Here is an 18246-nt window from a genome sequence, read left to right on the forward strand (position 1 = left end):
AAAATAAAATAAAAAATAAAATCACTTTCATGGTCGTTGTGCTTCTTTCTCATTTGTCCTAGCAATCAATGGCAGCGCTGAAGAGCTCCCACAGAAACAAAGGTGACGATGGGATCCACACCCAATTCAGGGCACAGAGGAAGAAGAGGAAGACAATCCAGTCCCTTAATAATGAGAAACACTAAGGAGAGGAATTTAGAACTCTTTTAAGCTCAAGAAAGTTTGGCTTTCAAGTTTACTCTTGTATGTGAGCCTTTCACCCTCTCTTTGTAACAATAATTGTTATATAAAGAAAAATATAGGTTAAACAACTATCACAGAAAGTCAATTTATTGTTCAAGCAATTTACAGTCAAGTTAACTAAGTTTTGGTCAATTGAACATTCAGAGATAGCAAAATTATACCAGCTTCAAATAATCATATCTCACTCATTTCAAATCTCAAATTAAGTCTAATTTTTGTCCATTTAAAGTCTTGAATATTTATTGGACAATGAAAAAATAAGTTTAGCTCAAAAAAGTGAAAAACATGTATAGGATAAAAGATTAAGTAAAAATCATCAACTCATCATTTTGAAGCAAATCCAAATTTCGTTGTCTTTAAGTAGCTTCTAGCCTAGACTCAACCCAAAAACAATTTTATTGATACAACTCAATTTCAATATGTTACTACACTAGGATTTACCAACACATCTATCGAACACTAACAGTGATAATATATACGGTTTCGATTGTGGGAACAAAACTCTACCACATATATATTAAATGATTGAAAAGTAAAAACAAGGGATTTGCTTAAATAGAAACTTGCAATTAACTTTTTACTAGGTAAACGCAGATAATCAAAAGAGACGTAATTAGCACACTACAAAGGCAAAGGAACCAACTTAGCTAGAGCCTATGTAGACTAATGAAATGCAGCTAAAAATGAAATTAATTATATCTACTGATATCAGGAAGTGGTTTGCCTTCAAGGAAGTGCTTGATCAAAGAAAATGCTCTCGCAGGCTGGTAGCTTGGCACTTGATGTCCTGCCTCTCTTACTGTCGCAAATGTTAGGTCTCCCTCATACACTTGTGTATAGCCACCAACCTGTGACAAGAACAAAAGAAGTTATCTTCACTATTGAATAAAGGATGTTAGAATATTTTGAGCTTTTTGAAGCAAAACATGTATTGAAATATTCAAGAAAAAAGAATACCTGATCTTTATCGAGAACCAAGGATGCCATGTAGTCTTCACAGAAGCTTCATTTTGTTTATAGAGTATTTTGTTGAAGTAACAGGAACCCTTCATCAATATCACCACTGCATTTCATCCAATAAAGACTCATTTGATTATCATAATTAAATTGATAAGAATATATAAGGATGCCAAGATATGATCCACAAGTCTTAAACAAAAAGGTAAAAAGTCAATGAAATAATCATAACTTCTTTGCCTCTAACGTGTTAACGTGAGGTAAGCATTGAAACATCCTAGAAATTAAGGTTAACTTTTCAAAACTCCATGTGATTTTGAAGTTAAGATGACTTGTATCTAGGATTTGATTTCCTCTATATATTGTAGATTGTGGTCCATAACCGTTTCTAACCAATTAAACCCCAAGTAGTAGTAAGACCTATAGGTTTCAACATTTTTTTTTTTTAATCTGAAATAGAAATCTACTATAACCTACTTGAAATGTATATGTGTGAAACTTTATCTAAAAACTTGAATCTCAATCTTTGCTCCTCCTTTAGTTCTCTTTACTCGAGTTTTTTTTTTTTTTTTCTAGAATAAAGAAACCTAAAGAAGGTAGATATGTTTGTGCTTACCTCATTAAGCAAATGAAAGGGGTTAATTTTTTCCATTAATGTGGAGTTTGATCTTAGCAAAGATGAACTATGTAACTATTTATAAACCAATTAGCAATAATACAATATGCCAAAGTACGATTACAATGATCAGACTTTAACCTGTTTTTATTTTAGTTCTTTAAGTTTTTTTTCCCATCATTTACATTAATTTGTTTTTCATTTAGTAATTTTGTCTAATTCCATCAAACATCATCGTCAGTTTTAATGATTTTTCGCTTTCCAATACGACTTCATTTTGGTGGACTTAAATAATGAAAAATTGAAAATTCAAGTTAAATGACTTTTAAAAATAATAATAAGAGTATTGAATTGAAAACATGTGTAAATTAATTAGAGAGAGTAACAACAACAACAACAACAACAAAAAATAAAAGGTTAATTCCTAATTGTGTCAATATAGAACAGCGAATGATATGACAATAATGCTTTTTACCTGAAAATCCACACTCGAAGGCCATTGGCCATGAGCTCCTGCAAATGGGGAATGATGGTTGATGGACTATCAACCCATTTGTGTATGACATCGCTACATGGTCCCAGTCATGTGTGAGTCTGGTAACATTGGCATGTAGGGCTTTTGAACATCAGGCCTATTCATATAAGCATATACATAGTACTCGCTGCATGGATCAAATCTAAATATCTGCACCACCAAATAACAGAACAATGTAAATTGATACATTTTTAGGAGCAAAAATTCATAATATGATATGTTATAAATGAGATCTCTTTTAAATAATAAGTCCCTTTGGTTTAAGTGATTTGAGAGCCTAAAAATGCATTTTTAAAACCTAAAATGTTGTTTCACAACATTAAATCCTAAATCCTCGTAACCTTTTTATAAATGTTCATTCTAAACCTAAAACACCATTTCTCAAGCTCACACCCAATTTTTTCAGACTAATGCAACATTTACATGAATGATGCAAGAAAAAGAAAAAAGAAAAAGAAACTCTTAACAACCTCTAATTTCTAAAGCTAAAAAGCACAGTTTTTGCTTAAAAATTTAAGCACTTTTGGATCTTAATTAGAATCATGCATGCAATGAAGGAAAAAAAATTACATAAATTTTTTAAGAACTTGGATTCCTTAATTTAATAACCACTATTATATTTTCCCTTCTTGTTTATTCTTTCTCACTTCAAACTCACTAGAAAAATTTATCAACTTACAGATGTTTTCTTGGGCTGAGCTGTGAGATTGGAAGAGGAGCACAAGGGAGCATAAATGTTATAGATATTGATGTAGGAAATATCCTTCGACGCTGCTTCACTGGCTGCAATGCACTCACGAGACGGAGTGGAGGCATTGGATGAGAAGTTGCAATATTTTTGTATTTGATACATATCTCGGTCTGAAACGATTGCATGGGTCTCAAGGTAATCAAACATTCCTTGCGTATCTGTTTCATCGTTGATCACAGCATTTCCAATCTGCATTATGAAAACGAAAACATTAAGATATTTGTTTTGTAATTCTATAATTACAATGGAAAGAAGATTTGAACTCTAAATATATGTTTCTATAAGAAACATCGAAAATGTTAACCAGTTAAGTTTCAAAATAATTCTAGGATAACCAATAAACTAATTTTAAAATTATAATACTTACTATATATAAGTAGTTTTAGAATTATGTGGCTTGCTCTACAACTATTCCAAGCTTGAGCCTCTTGAACCAAGACCCCTACCTTGACCTTCATCTCCTCGTATATTCACCATTATTATTATTTTTTAAAAATTAATTTTGAATCTACCTTTTTTTTTTTTTAACTATTTGATAGTTGAAAGGATTTGAACCCTGGATACTTCTATGTAAATTAAACACCAGCCGTTCACACATTTTGACCTTTAATCTGTATAATTAAATCATCTATAATTTTCATTTGATAGTATTTATATCTTATAACTTTATTAGAAATTTCTTTTACAAACGGTAAAGGCTATATCATAAGAAATTATGAAGTCAAAGTGAGTTAAATCTCTTATCCCTACATGCGAAATGTCGGGTTCTAAGACTTTAGATTTAAATGTATTAGAACTTCAATTTATAATATTAGCAAACCATGGTTAAAACATTTAATCTTATTTTAGACTTGCTCAAAGTATGTTTAAAGTGTAAAGTTGGAATCAACTGTACTGCAGGATTACTGTGTAAATCTGTTTGGCTCGATCAATTGAAAATTAGACTCGATCGATCGAAACTCGTGCAAATTGTTTTTCTGCAGAATTTTCCAACTCAGCCCAAACCCATTTGATGTATAGGGTTTTATGTTTTGTCTTAAGTATAAAAGGGAAAACTCTAGCCACCTTTTGAGGTTCCTTTTTATGCTGTGTGTGTGAATCTTTTGTGAGATCTAGAGATGATTGCCTTCATATACACTTAGGGTTTCCAATCTCAAGATTGATGTCAACAGCTTGGTGATCAATTCAGTTATAGATTCAAGAGCTTAAAGATATACAAGCAGGAGTGCTTGTGCTTGCTGTGAATCCAAGAAAGAAGTAGTCTGTCAATTCAAAGCTGTCACATGGTCGTGGTAGTAAGTTTCCTACTCAAGGTAGCAATAGAATGTTAGTGGTCTAAGTCGCTATTGTATAAACTTCAATTCTTTCATAGTGGATTTGTTTTACCTTGAAGATAGTTAAGTTAAATCATCCCTAGTTGTTTACCTGTTTAGTTTTCCTGGGTTATCATATCGTGTGTTCTTTATATTTTTCGCTACTTTCAATGATATGATTGTTATTGTTTTAACCTAGATCTACATAATTTACCTAAGTTAATCACTTGGCCAAATAACTAAGTTAATTTGGTTGTATTTTAAGGGGTCTAAAAAGAAACACGTAATGAGAATATCCTTATCCTTATGATTAGTTAGTCAAGGATAACAATAGGAATGGCAACGGGTCGGGTTCAGGCTAGGTTTTTACATACCCGAACCTGACCCACGGGTCTGAACCCGCGACCCGGACCCAGCCCGATTATTAATAGGGTTTTTTTCCTGGGGCCCAGACTCGCCCCGCCGGGCCCCGTTTAGCCAACGGCCCAAATCGTAGCCCAACCAAAAAAAAAAATTTTGAATGAAGCCCATATCCACTTTTGTCTCGCATCTTTGTTAGGCACTACATTTGCAACAAACACAAAACACAAAATACACAATTTCTTCCACAAAATATTACAGTTACACCACAAAGTCTTAGAATTTCAAGTCTTTAAACTACAATAACTAGAAGTAGCACAACCAATCTATTGAAGTCCATAGTTTAAGTGGAAAACACTAAACAAAAAAATTGAAACAAACATCTCATATTTTCAGTGACTCATATTAAAAAAAAAAAATTTGAAGAGAAGTAGAGAATAGATCGGCGATGAGAGCTTAGGCTGGCGATGAGATTGAGAGTGAGTGAAAGCTTGGACCGAAGGTGGTGAATGCTTGGAACGGTGATGAGAGGTTGAGATCTTGGGCGACGCTGCTTGAAAGTGAGTGAGATTGAAAGTGAGTGAGAGTGTGAGACCGTGTGAGCTGAGATTGAGAGAAAGAGAGAAAACAACCTAATCGGAGGTGCACGTGATGGCCGGTGGTGACAGAGATCAGAGGTTGGGGAGAGCAGAGTGATGTGAGGAGAGTGAGAGGGAGTGAGAGTAGCCGAGTGGGAAAGGAGAGTGATGTGAGTGTAAGAGGGTTGGTGGCTGAGTGGAATGGGATTAGGGGAGTAGGGTTCTTTTTTAACTTATATATATATATATATATGGGGGTATTTTGGTATTTTACCCTTAAACGGGTCGGGTCCGGGTCCAGGTCCGGGTTAGGGTTGGGTATGGATAAAACTCGGACTCGACTCGGACCTGCTTCGGGTTTTTTTTCAAAAACCCATACCCGACCCTATAATTTATCGGGCCGGGTAAAATCCGGCCCATTAGGGTCGGGCCAGGCCGGATATCCACGGGTTGGATATAAATTGCCATCCTTAGATATCAATATTTTCCATCTAAAAAAAGATGTTAATATTCTCTTATTTTATCACTAAAAATTTTATAACTTAATTGGTTGGCACATTCTAAATGTTTCGTGTTTCTAACGAAAATATGCTATGTTCAAATCTCCTCTACCTTATTGTAACTATTGAATTATCAACAAAAAAGAATACTCATTTTATCCATATATTAATATATCTGTAGTCCGCTACCTTATTGTAACTATTGAATTATCAACAACAACAACAAAAAACTCATTTTATCCATATATTAATATATCCGTAGTCCACTGTGTTTTACAAATTGGTTTAAAGTACAATTTGGAGTTTAAACATCTCAGGGATCTTGAATAATGAACACCAGATTTTAAAGCTTGAAAAAGAAACTCACAAACCAAACAAACTTTATAAACTGTTTTTTGTTTATATAAACTTCTACCAAACAGTTTTTCAATAACTAATTGTACTTTAGAACGTCGATTCACCTTGTAAGTCATTTTAAAGTTTGTAAGTCATGTGATCACCAAGACGAAGTATGTTGTTAATTACAGTCTAATATACTAAGCACGGCTTCCTTAACCATCATGATAATTTTTGAGAACGGAAAGACTAACAAGTAGTATAACACCTAAGTTTCAGTAAATTCTTCATTTCGAATAGCTTAAAGATATATAAACACTTATAGTGTGACATCTAATTATTTCTCATAGACTATTATCCAATTTACAATTGTTAATTTGTGTGTGTTTTGAGAGAGAGAGAGAGAGAGAGAGAGAGACATACAATGATCCCTTTGAGGTTGATAATTGTCTTGTTAGCTTTCTTATTATGGAAGAGAATGGTATGTGCAAGTTGAGGAACATAATGGCCGGCATAGCTTTCTCCAGCAACATAAAAATCACGATTTCTATACTCAGGAAATCTTTTCAGCCAATTCAATAAAAACACATAATTATCTCCTGCAGTTCTTCTATCCCCACTCGTACTATAGTCCTTTGTTGTGTTGGAGTATGAAAATCCTACCCCAGCAGGAGACTCAAGGAACAAAACATTCGCGGCTGAAGAGAAAATTCAAATAAATAAAAAAGTAAAATTGAAAATATGTTTTGGAAGAGAATGATAACTAATTAATTATATTATTAAATTTTGGAAAAAAAAACCATAAAATAAATGAATTTTATGAAAGCTATACCATAATTCCATGAAAATTTGTTTTTGTAAAGTGTTTTGCCATCACTGTGCACACGAAATGGCCCGAGCTCTTGCATTGCTCCATAAGCAAGAGATGAACAACCAGGACCTATGGAGAAATTAAGCAAGAATAATAATCATCAAATAGGAGCATATTATAACTAGCTAGGAAATTAAGCAAGAATAATAATCATCAAATAAGACCATATTATAACTAGGTGTCAGATATATACTATAGATGTAGATAACATTTCTACTCCGTTGTCAATATAATATCGACTATTAGTATTTAATTTTTACATTTTTATTTTCAATTTAAATTGTATGCAAGTGCCTTTAACATTAAAATAAAAATACTAAAGTAAATTAATAATACCAGAACAAGGCTTCTTATTTTGTGTAGTGTTATATATATATATATATATATATATGTAGTTTTAACTTTTAAGTGTTAGTTATGGGCTTCTTTAGGAACAATTGACTTTGATGATGCCGAAAATCTCACCAGTGAGTTGCACGACGCGTGTACGCTCAAAGACAACACCTGCACAATAAAAAAGAAAAGGACCTCACAGAGAGCACCGGTGTGGTGCCGGCCAAATACCCTCCGAAGGTCAAGTTAGAACTTCTTTCAACTCTAGAGTGCTAGAGAGGGGTTAATTATGCGTACCTCGACTTATGAGGGTATTGGGGCTTTTATAGTAGTAAAGGGTGGACCTTTCTTTCTTGGAGTAGAAGTCTTTTCCTTATAGGAATCCTTATGCGCGTAGATTGCGGAATCCTTTCCTTATAGGACTCTGATTCTGGGCGTGGAACACAAGCAATCTCCCTAAAACCTATGCGTGGTGACCAAGTCATGGTCTGCGTGGAGTCGTCAGCTTCTAAGCCGTCAGCCTGCACTTCCCTTCAGCTTAGCGTCAGTTTCACACTTCGTTCAGCCCGTCGGTTTTGTCTTGGTTTTAGTCAGCATGCATTTTATTGTTCAGTTTACGTCACAACTTGACCCGTCAGCCAGAGCACAAGCTGACGGGTTAAGCTCATGGCGCCAGTCATAATTCTTCCATATCAGTTGCCCCCTACTCCATATCTCCGTCGGCTGTACCTGACGGGTTATGGAGTATTCGTCACTACCTGCTGCTTTGATTCAAGAGAAGAATTTATTATTGCTGACATTTTTAGCATTAAATGCTAAGACAGGTGGCGTGCTTGGATTGGCTTCGTGTCTGGACGTGGGCGTCGCTTCGTCTTCCGTGCGTTTAGCTCATATATATATGTGGTCCCTTTCCTCATTTTCACTATTTCATTCACCTGAATCCTGGAGAGCACATCCGTCGCCCATATTCCGTCAGCTCTACCAACGTTCCCGCCGTCGCTTTTTCAACCGTCACTCCAAAACTTGTAAGTTTCCCTTTCTTGCATACTTTCAATTTCTCTTTTTTCTTCTTTTTTTTTTAAGTGGGGTCGTCATCCTAGGTGCTTAGTTTACACCCGTCACTTGTAGGTAGATGTCGAGTGATCAGTCGTCGGTCCGCGAAGGAGCGGGCTACGACGAGGTGTTTGGTTCAGGCTCAAGTAGTGAGTGAGAGTTCCTCCTGGTCGTCAGAGAGGGAGACGTCAGCACATGTTGCCGTCGAAGAAATGGAAAGTCAAGGGAACGGCGGCCAGGAGGAAGAAGTAGGCGAGAAGAGTGAAGTTGAATTAGGGGGGAACAGCGACGGGGATGAAGGCGTCGAGGAGTCTAGTGAAGGGGATTCTGTAGGTCCTGAAGGTAGCCGTCCCTTCATCCTTCCTAAGGACTGGGCTGTAAATAAATTCTCCCCAAAGATGACGCTTAAAATTTTTAATGAACTACGTACCCGTTTTCAAATTCCTGACCATATTCCCATCCGTCTGCCTATGGAGGGTGAGAAGTGTTACACGGGAAGAACTGCAGACGTCGGTATGTATGACGCCATGTTTGCTGCCGGGTTGAGATTGCCCCTGACGGCTTTGCACCGTCAGTTAGCTGATCACCTTGGCATCTCAATTAGTCAGATTGCCCCAAACTCCTGGAGAATTTTTATAAGTGCCGAGGTGTTATGGGGTCGTTTAAGCGGCGGTCATCGTCAGCTTACCTTGGATGAATTCTTTTATTGTTATAGACCTCGTCACCTTTCTTCATCAAGAGGGATGTATCATTTCGCCGTCAGGGAGAAGGATTTAAGGCTGGTGTCTGAAATGCCAGATTCTAATAGAGCCTGGAAGAGTAGGTTCTTTTTCGTAGAGGGGACGGACTGGGTGTGCCGTCAGGATGAATGGGAAACAATTCCCCATGGTTGTTTTGACAATACTTGGGGTTTTGTTAAGGAGTCAGGTTTTAGTCGTNAGAAATTAAGCAAGAATAATAATCATCAAATAGGAGCATATTATAACTAGCTAGGAAATTAAGCAAGAATAATAATCATCAAATAAGACCATATTATAACTAGGTGTCAGATATATACTATAGATGTAGATAACATTTCTACTCCGTTGTCAATATAATATCGACTATTAGTATTTAATTTTTACATTTTATTTTCAATTTAAATTGTATGCAAGTGCCTTTAACATTAAAATAAAAATACTAAAGTAAATTAATAATACCAGAACAAGGCTTCTTATTTTGTGTAGTGATATATATATATATATATGTAGTTTTAACTTTTAAGTGTTAGTTATGGGCTTCTTTAGGAACAATTGACTTTAGTTTATGTAAAAGTTTCTTGGGTAGTAATGCTTTTTATGAGGAAGGCAACACCCTCGTTAAAAATAAAATATATACTTTAATTTTTTTCTTTTTTTTTCTTATCACTTATCCCTCCATGTCTATCTTTAAAAATTAAAAGAAACAAATTAATAAAAGAAAAAAGCACTACAAGACGAAAAAGAAAAAGAAAAAAGTATTTACTTCAGACAAAATAGCATGCATTTAATTACATGTGTTTCCACCATTTGATAGTGACATTAACTGAAGACTGAGATAGGATCAAGTATAGTACTGAATACCTCCATTAAGCCAAAGAAGAAGAGGCAATGAATCCTTAGAATGTTGAGCTTCAACAAAATAATAATAAAGTGCACGACCAGCTGATTTATCCACCGTGACATAGCCACCATATTGAGAGAAATTCACTTGGGTTTGTCCAGGCAGTCTGTCAATCCTATCTTTCTCCTTCAACCCCTCCTGAGGATGAACACTGCTAGTTTCATTGAAATTGTCGACTGCCTCCAAAAAACACGTGTCGAAGCCAAAACTTTTCTTCAATGTGTAATTGTGAAGATAGCCTAAAGTTTGTCCTTGCATTTTTTCATGAGTTTGAGACACAGAGCATGAAAGAATGAGCAAGGATAGAAGAATCCAACAAAAAGGTTTACTTTCCATTGTGTTTGTCTCTCTCCACTTTGGCACACACGAGACACAAATATAAGGAAGAGATGCAAGGAAAAAGATAATGTATATGGATCTTAATTAAGCTGTAGTTGTTTATATAATGTAGTAGAAGAAAGATGATTCCAAATGCGTACATTTCAACTTTTAGGATGAGTTAAAAGTGTTATTCTCGTCTTAGATCAATGTTAGTCATTAGTCAAAGATGCCTAGGAAGAAAAAACAAAAAGGTTAGTAGAATGTGTTTTGTTATATATGTACTACCAATAATGATATAATATACTAATAATAATATTATAATTAATTAGATATAAATTAAGAATATATTTATTTAATATAATTGAAATAGAACAAAATAGATAGCAATTTTTAGAAAAATAAAAATAAGTTTAATTATATGTGAAAGCACATCAAGTGCGACCAAGTTTTATCACAACCAAAAACTTTAGATTTTAAATAATAAATTATTCTTATAAAATTCTTAAAACATTCATCAATAATAGTTTCATTTAGAATAAAATATACTTGTTGGTAATTTTAATGCACTTATATATACTGCATCACAAGCCAAAGCACGCACACCATAAATTTGTAATACTTGCATAAAAAAGCTACATAGCATATGCACGACTATAAAATCTGATTTTATCGCTGAAAAGAATAAGTTATGGCAGAATATCAAAATAATTTAAATTAAGTAAAAAATATTTTTAAATTAAATAATAATAATAATAATAAAACCTTAATCGGAACAATATTTTTTGACTTCTTGAAACTTTGACAATATATTTCACTTAGAGAAAATTATGCAAATAATTTAATGTGGCCAAATGGTGCATGCACAAATTAATTAAAAATCATATGTAAATTGAATTTATTTCAATAATATAATTAATTACTTTCATTTTGATAATGATATACATTGTCTAATATCATTATCAAAACGAAAGTAATAATAAATTATCCATATAAATTAAATAACCATAAAATAAAGAAAAATATTTCTTTTAAAATTTCTTTGAAATTTTAATAATAATTAAATTATAATCGAAGTGGTATTTTAAATTTCTCTAAACTTTGGCGGCGGAATTTAACTTAGTGCTAATTACTATGCTAACAACAATGACAAAGGAATAGGGGGATGATTTGTTGAGAAGATAATACCATTGGAACCTCACACAAAACTGTTTTTTTAAACTAACATCTTTGACAATATTACTTTGTTGGGTCGTTTTCCAAAATCATCTATATGCACCTCACATTGCACCCTTCTCACTCAAACTGCAAAATAAACCTTAATAACCTTGCCATATTATCCCACACCACAATGGATTCTGAAACCACCTTTTCGGAAGATAACACATTGGGGAGAATCTAGTTGAGAAGTTAATATAAAATCACTTAACCCAAAAAACTTAAATTTATGAATTTGGATCCAATTATCTCCATTACTTTTTTTTCTATCCAATATTAATGGCAATAACAACTATGAGAGAGAGAGAGAGAGAGAGAGAGAGAGAGAGAGAGAGAGAGAGAGAGAGAGAGAGAGAGAGAGAGAGAGAGAGCTATAGGTATATGATTATAAGCAACCAATAAGAAATATCGAGAGCTATAGGTATATGATTATAAGCAACCAATAAGAAATATCCATGTGTAAGGATAAGATTATATGTGACAAATGAGAACCACATGTAGGGTAAATTTAGTAAAAGGCTAGGCATATAGGATGAGATCTTACATAATGTTACATCATTTTTATTTGAAAAGAGAGTAAGATTTTTCTTTTTTTTCTTTTTTGGCGGAACATCAATTTTTTTCTATTAAAAAACAAGAGGTATCATAGTCATATCTAATTTTAAATGATATAATATCAGGTGAAATATTTTAGATTTGTAATATTTTATTTAAAAAATGGTTAAAACTAACTGTGTGCATTGCAACCAATCAGGATTCAGGAGAAGTGGGTTGGGTTGGGTGGTCTTTTGAACAGCCTTGTTATGATGGATTTTTTCATTATTATGTAATATTTGCATATTTTAACGTATGAAGCAAAGGGATTTTAGATACACTTAGCAATTTATATTATATCCATGACCAAATACCATTTATAGTTTCTCTTTTCTTTTACTGCTCAAAATACTTATACTTATAACACATCCCACTTCTAAAACAACAACTAAGTTTTAATCCTAAAATTTTCGGGGTCAAATTATAATTTCCAATAGACTAAATAGAATCAATTAAATATTTTTTTTTTCAACGATTTTATTCTATTTATCCAAAATAATACTTTCTATTATTTTCTATATTGACATGTTATTTTTTCCTACTATTAATATTATTATTTTGACCTTTGTCTACACTTTTTCGTTCTAAACACATATCCGCTCGCACTTCAAGAAAAAAACCGAAAAAAACCAAAAAATGCACATGCAACGTGTGACCCATAAAGAGACTTCAAATAATAGAGACAATATATGTCACACTCTATAACATAATTGTCTTGGATTCTAGAGTAATGGTCCAACATCTACACTATTCTTTTATAAAAATATCTATACTTTTATTAAGGGAATTGACCTTTTGGTGCCCACTTTTTTAAATAGTCCAAAATAACTACACGTTAATTTTTTTTATTAAAAAAAAGGCTAAGTTATAGTGGCAAATAAGAAAGAAACATATTTCAAATACTTAAATTTTAGATCACTTTTATAATTTAAAGCACAATTTTTGTTAATAGTACGTAGCTTCTCACATTCGACTCTTTTTATGCGTGTTGAAGACTTTTCTTTTCTTTTCTTTTCTTTTTTCAAGAGAAATTGTTTCTCCTAAAAAGTAAATGAATAATGAATAATAAAAATAAAGTTTAGAAAAGTAATTAATTTCCACTGCTGTACTAGTGGGAGTAGAAATATAGTAAACTTTATGTCCTTCATCTGTATAACTCTTAAACAACTTCAATGTGTATTACGTTAGTTTTGGAAGTAAAAATAGTATACACCAAAGAGTTTATTTTCTTAATAATCTATAGTATAGATAATTTTCTATACTTTTCTGGTTAAAAAAAGAAAGAAAAAGAAAATACATTTGTTTATAACTGCTTACACTTTTCTGATAGGAAAACGGAGCTTTTGTCGCTGACTAATTGAACAGCTGTGTTGTGGAATTATTAATTGAACAAAACAAATAAAAACAAAGGAGGATTGGAAAAGTTGAGTACGAGACAAAACACAACGGCTCTAAAGATTGGATTATCCTTGACTAATTAAAGTGGAGAGCAAAATTCTTTGTTGGTGTTAAAGGTCGGTGGCTATACACAAATGGACAACGAAGACCTAACATTTGCAAATTAAGAAAAGTAAAGCATCCAAGGGGTGGAACTAGGATTTGTTCCGTTGGGCCAGATTTTTAAGGAAAATTATTGAATACTCTCGAAGTACTATAAATTTGTACTTTTTCCTCTCACATAAATTGTGATTTCCACTAATTAAATTCATGGTGGGACCCATCATTCATGTAAAAGAAAGGAATACACATTTATGATACTCCAGAAGTACAGACGACAAAGATCTAACGTTTGCAATATTAAGAAAGGTAAAGCATTAAATGCAGAGCTATTAGCCTGTAAACAGAGATGGAACCAGAATTTGTTACGTGGGACTAGATTTTGACGACGAAGATCTAACATTTGCAATATTAAGAAAAAGAAAGCATCGAGTGTCAAGCTATTAGCCTGTAAACAATGGTAGAATCGGGATTTGTTGCATGGGGCAAGTTAGGAGTTTGCAGAGTTTACAATAGTAAGTCTAGTTGTACAAAAGTTCTATAGATAGATCGATTGTTGTAACTATTTTTCTACTAGACTAGGTCTCCAGAGTAGGTTTTTCCATATAATTGAGGTTCTTTGGTTTTTTATTTCATTACCAGATCTTGTATTATATTCTTTTTAATAGATTAGAAATATAGAGAATTGTACTCATCACTCGGCATCGATACAAATTGCATTTGTGAAATGATTTAATAATTTGATTTCTAAAGTTGATATTATGCAACTACAAGTACCAAGTGCAAAAATGAATTAAGAAAAGAAGGAAGAGACTATTAAAATGGAGAAGATGAGTACTTCAAATCAATTAACATGATTTGTGCTGTATAATGAAACACTAATGTGGCGTTTAGTACGGGTGAATCTGCATTACTTCTGGCATCCAGATTCCTAGGAATATGATTTCTAGGAATCACATTCTTAATAATGTAGTTATTTCTATGTTTGGTTTATTCCTAGGAATCTTAAATGAATTATTTATTTTTTTCATTCTATCCTTAGATTTGAATGTAAACTACCAAGTCATTTAAAAAAAAATTGGTTAAAATTGTTAATTTATAAAAAATACAATTTCCTTTAACCTTGGAAATCTGGATTCCCACCTGTTTTAAAGGGAATCTACATTCTTACTGAGAGGGGTTTAAAGGGGGAATCTAGATTCTCCTGGCATTTGATTCCTTAGCATGATTTGCAACCAAACATGGGAATCTTTAAACATTTCTAGGAATCCTAAAACATTACCCATACCAAACGCCACATAAGAGCATCTTTGGTTGGGATGATTTTGGAGAGGATGGAAACATTTGAGTGGAAAATAGGAGAGAAAATGGATGGAATGAGTATTTGGTTAGGAGGGGAGGGGAGGGAGAGAGAAAAATGGTGAGGCCAGCTATTTTCTCTTCAGGCCCACCAAATTGAGGAGAAAATGGAGAAGGTGTGTTTTGGACCAAATTGTCACTCCCCACCAATTGACAACTTTTTTGTCTTTTTTTTTTTTATAATTATTATTTAATAAGGAAATAACTGTAAATTTATACTAATTTCATTTTCTATCCTCTCATTTTTCTTCTTAACCAAACAAATGAATTTTTCGTCTCTCCATGTTTCTATCCTCCTAACTAAACACATAAATGGTTTGAACTCTTTTATCTTTCCACTTTTTTACCCCTCAAACCAAATGGACTCTAAGAGTTTAAGTCATATCCATAAAGAAGAAACTTTAATAGTAGATGCAAAGAGATGGATAAGGATTAGAGGACGAAGAAATATTTTGAAAGGTTAAAGTGAATTGGCTGTATGGAAGTAGACAAAAATACAGCCTTCTTTAACGCTATTCTGAGACCACAAAGAAATAATATTATAGGATGTTAAGATTTGTTGCTAGTTGCTACCGATATGTTTTGTCAAAATAATAAATTTAATATTTAGAACAAAAGTATCGCATACTTTGTAATAACTCTCACCTATTCAAATAAAATAAACAAGTGAACTCTTAATAAAATAAAATAAAAACATTTCACTGATACATAAAACACTATCAACACTTTGCTGCAGACCAAATACAATATATCTTGCTTCAAGTAATGTTAGGGACACAAAAAAATTTACAAATTTTGCCGTAACTTATCACGTGATAAATTGTGAGTAGTGGAGGCTATCTACACTTTGCTGCAAACCAAATACAATATATCTTGCTTCAAGTAATGTTAGAAACACAAAAAAATTCACAAATTTTACTGTAACTTGTCACGTGATGAATTATGAGTAGTGAATGTAAAATGGTAGGTTCATACCTTCACTACTCACAACCTATCAAATAATGAGTTGCGAAAAAACTTGTGCACCTTTTTGAATTCTTATTCAGGGGCGCGCTTATGCAATCGATGGGAATGACTCTCATATAAAAGGAAGAAGAAAATTATCCTATACTGGGAAAAGTTATATAGAATGCATGCATGATTATCCTATACCGCCCTCCATAGTCAACAAAGGAGATGAGGCATTAATAGTCTATCTTCTAAAAGGTAGAAGAAAATTATACTGCAAGTTAAAAGTGTTGGATTTGTGTGAAGATCAGAAGAGTCAACAAAAGCAACTCTTCTTCATTCAGAACTCTACTCCACGTGTTTCTCGAAAAGAAAAAAACAAAAGAACTCTACTAAGTCTACTTCGCGTTGTTAGTTTTCTTCACTTTTTTTTTTTTTTTTTTTGAAGCAATTTTCTTCACAATTTGAATGTGAAAGACAACCTAATTTAACAACATGCAAATAACACATGTAAACTATTTTAAGATCGAATAATCACCCTCTAATTGTTAAAATTTAATCTTACATATAGGAAGCAACCCAACAAGTTGCAACTGAGTCAGGATTCTATGTATATAGAATATAGATGATTATATGCAAGAAATTGTGAGGAAACTCATGAGAGCCTCTAAAATCCTGAGATGAACATGGGTCAATTGAAAAATCATGCACCTAGTGACCTCCTTAACATGAAGTATTAAAGCTAATGTAAATAAGGAACGAATCATAATTGAATTATGGGTGGACTAGGCAAAATAATATTGGCATTTCGGGAATGCAAAAAATAGGTCAGGAAATGTGGTTTTTCACAGTTTACTATTGAATGTATTCGTGATGTGTTGTTCAAGTTGTTAAGAATAATGGCATTAGTGATTAGACAGGTAGACACCATGTTACATATACTCTTCATTATCAATGTTTGGAAGGAAAAAATGAAAGGCCTGAAGCTCAAATTTGTGCTAAGGAATGTAAATAGGATAGCTCGTAAACTGGCCTCTTTTGGTTTTACAAATGATGAAGAGTACGAGTATATCTATCGATAGCAAATCCTTTTTAAGTCTTAGTTGACGGCTGTATACATTCGTTGACTGAATAAAAGAATGTGGCGTACTTTATTATGAGAAATGTTAGGACACAATGGAGGCTCGTAGCCTTTCAAGAATCTTATAGCTCGACTACTTTCTGAGTGTTTTTAACAAATAAGTTTAGTATTCAAATCTTCATCCCTATTAATTAAATTATAAAAATAATTTATATAATATCTTGAAGTTTAAGCATTTATTATTGTTACGCTTCTGTTGAACTATATCAGAGTCATGTCATCATTTTCTTTCCATTATTTCTTTAAAAAATATGTATATAAATATTAATGTATGCAATAATGCATTATGCCTTTACATGCAAGTCATTTTCCTGGGTTTTTTTTTTGTGGTATACCAACTTTCACTATATGGTACCAAATTCAACTTGAATAAAACCTTCAACAGGCACATAGAATCACAAACGCATGCATGCATGATAATTTAGTTAAAAATATTAATGTGATAACAAATTTGATTGATGTTAGTTTAACAACAAACCACTTCCATTACATTGGAATACATTACTTATCATAAGGTTACGGTTTTACTTTCCATCATCACTTTATTATTATTGTAATTATTACTAATTTTTTGAGTTATGTTTACTAATTACAATTCGGCATTTGGTCCACTTTGGTCTAGTTTGGTCAACTTTGGTCCAATTCAGTCTAGTAACTTCTGTCTAATTCAGTCCATTTAGGTCAACTTCAGTCCATTTGGTCTATTTCGCTCTAGTTCGATCCACCTCAGTCCAATTCGGTCCTTCAATCCATTTTAGTCCACATTAGTCCAATTCGGTCCATTCTGTCTATTTCAGCCCACTTAAGTCCATTTAGGTCTAATTCAGTTTATTTAATCTAATTCATCCCAATTCAGTCTTATTGGTCCATATGATCCACTTTGGTCGTACTCAATCCATTTTGTCCATTTTGACCCACTTTGATCCATTTTAGTGTACTTATTTAAGAACAAGAAAAAACAAGTTTCGGTTAGTTCTATCATTTATTTGAGTAATATCGATTATAATTATATAATAAGTTTTGATTATAATGATAATAATAATAATTTTCTTAAGATAATAAGAAATTTGAAACTTAAAAATTT

The 18246-nt window shown here is 32.9% G+C and overlaps 1 protein-coding gene across 1 annotated transcript; it reads right to left on the reverse strand.

Moving 5' to 3' along the window:
• Positions 1 to 616: 616 nt before the first annotated feature.
• LOC111988597 (serine carboxypeptidase-like 40) lies at positions 617 to 10554 on the reverse strand. Its single transcript, XM_065773091.1, is given in 11 exon segments — positions 617 to 1116; positions 1201 to 1243; positions 1246 to 1293; positions 1296 to 1306; positions 2292 to 2394; positions 2397 to 2435; positions 2438 to 2501; positions 3031 to 3291; positions 6613 to 6887; positions 7022 to 7129; positions 10048 to 10554. Coding segments are annotated over 11 exon segments (1512 nt in total). The 5' UTR covers positions 10424 to 10554; the 3' UTR covers positions 617 to 932.
• Positions 10555 to 18246: the final 7692 nt, after the last annotated feature.

This window comes from Quercus suber, unplaced genomic scaffold (assembly GCF_002906115.3).
Source record: "Quercus suber isolate HL8 unplaced genomic scaffold, Cork oak 2.0 scaffold_69, whole genome shotgun sequence".
In the NCBI taxonomy this organism is placed as follows: domain Eukaryota; kingdom Viridiplantae; phylum Streptophyta; class Magnoliopsida; order Fagales; family Fagaceae; genus Quercus; species Quercus suber.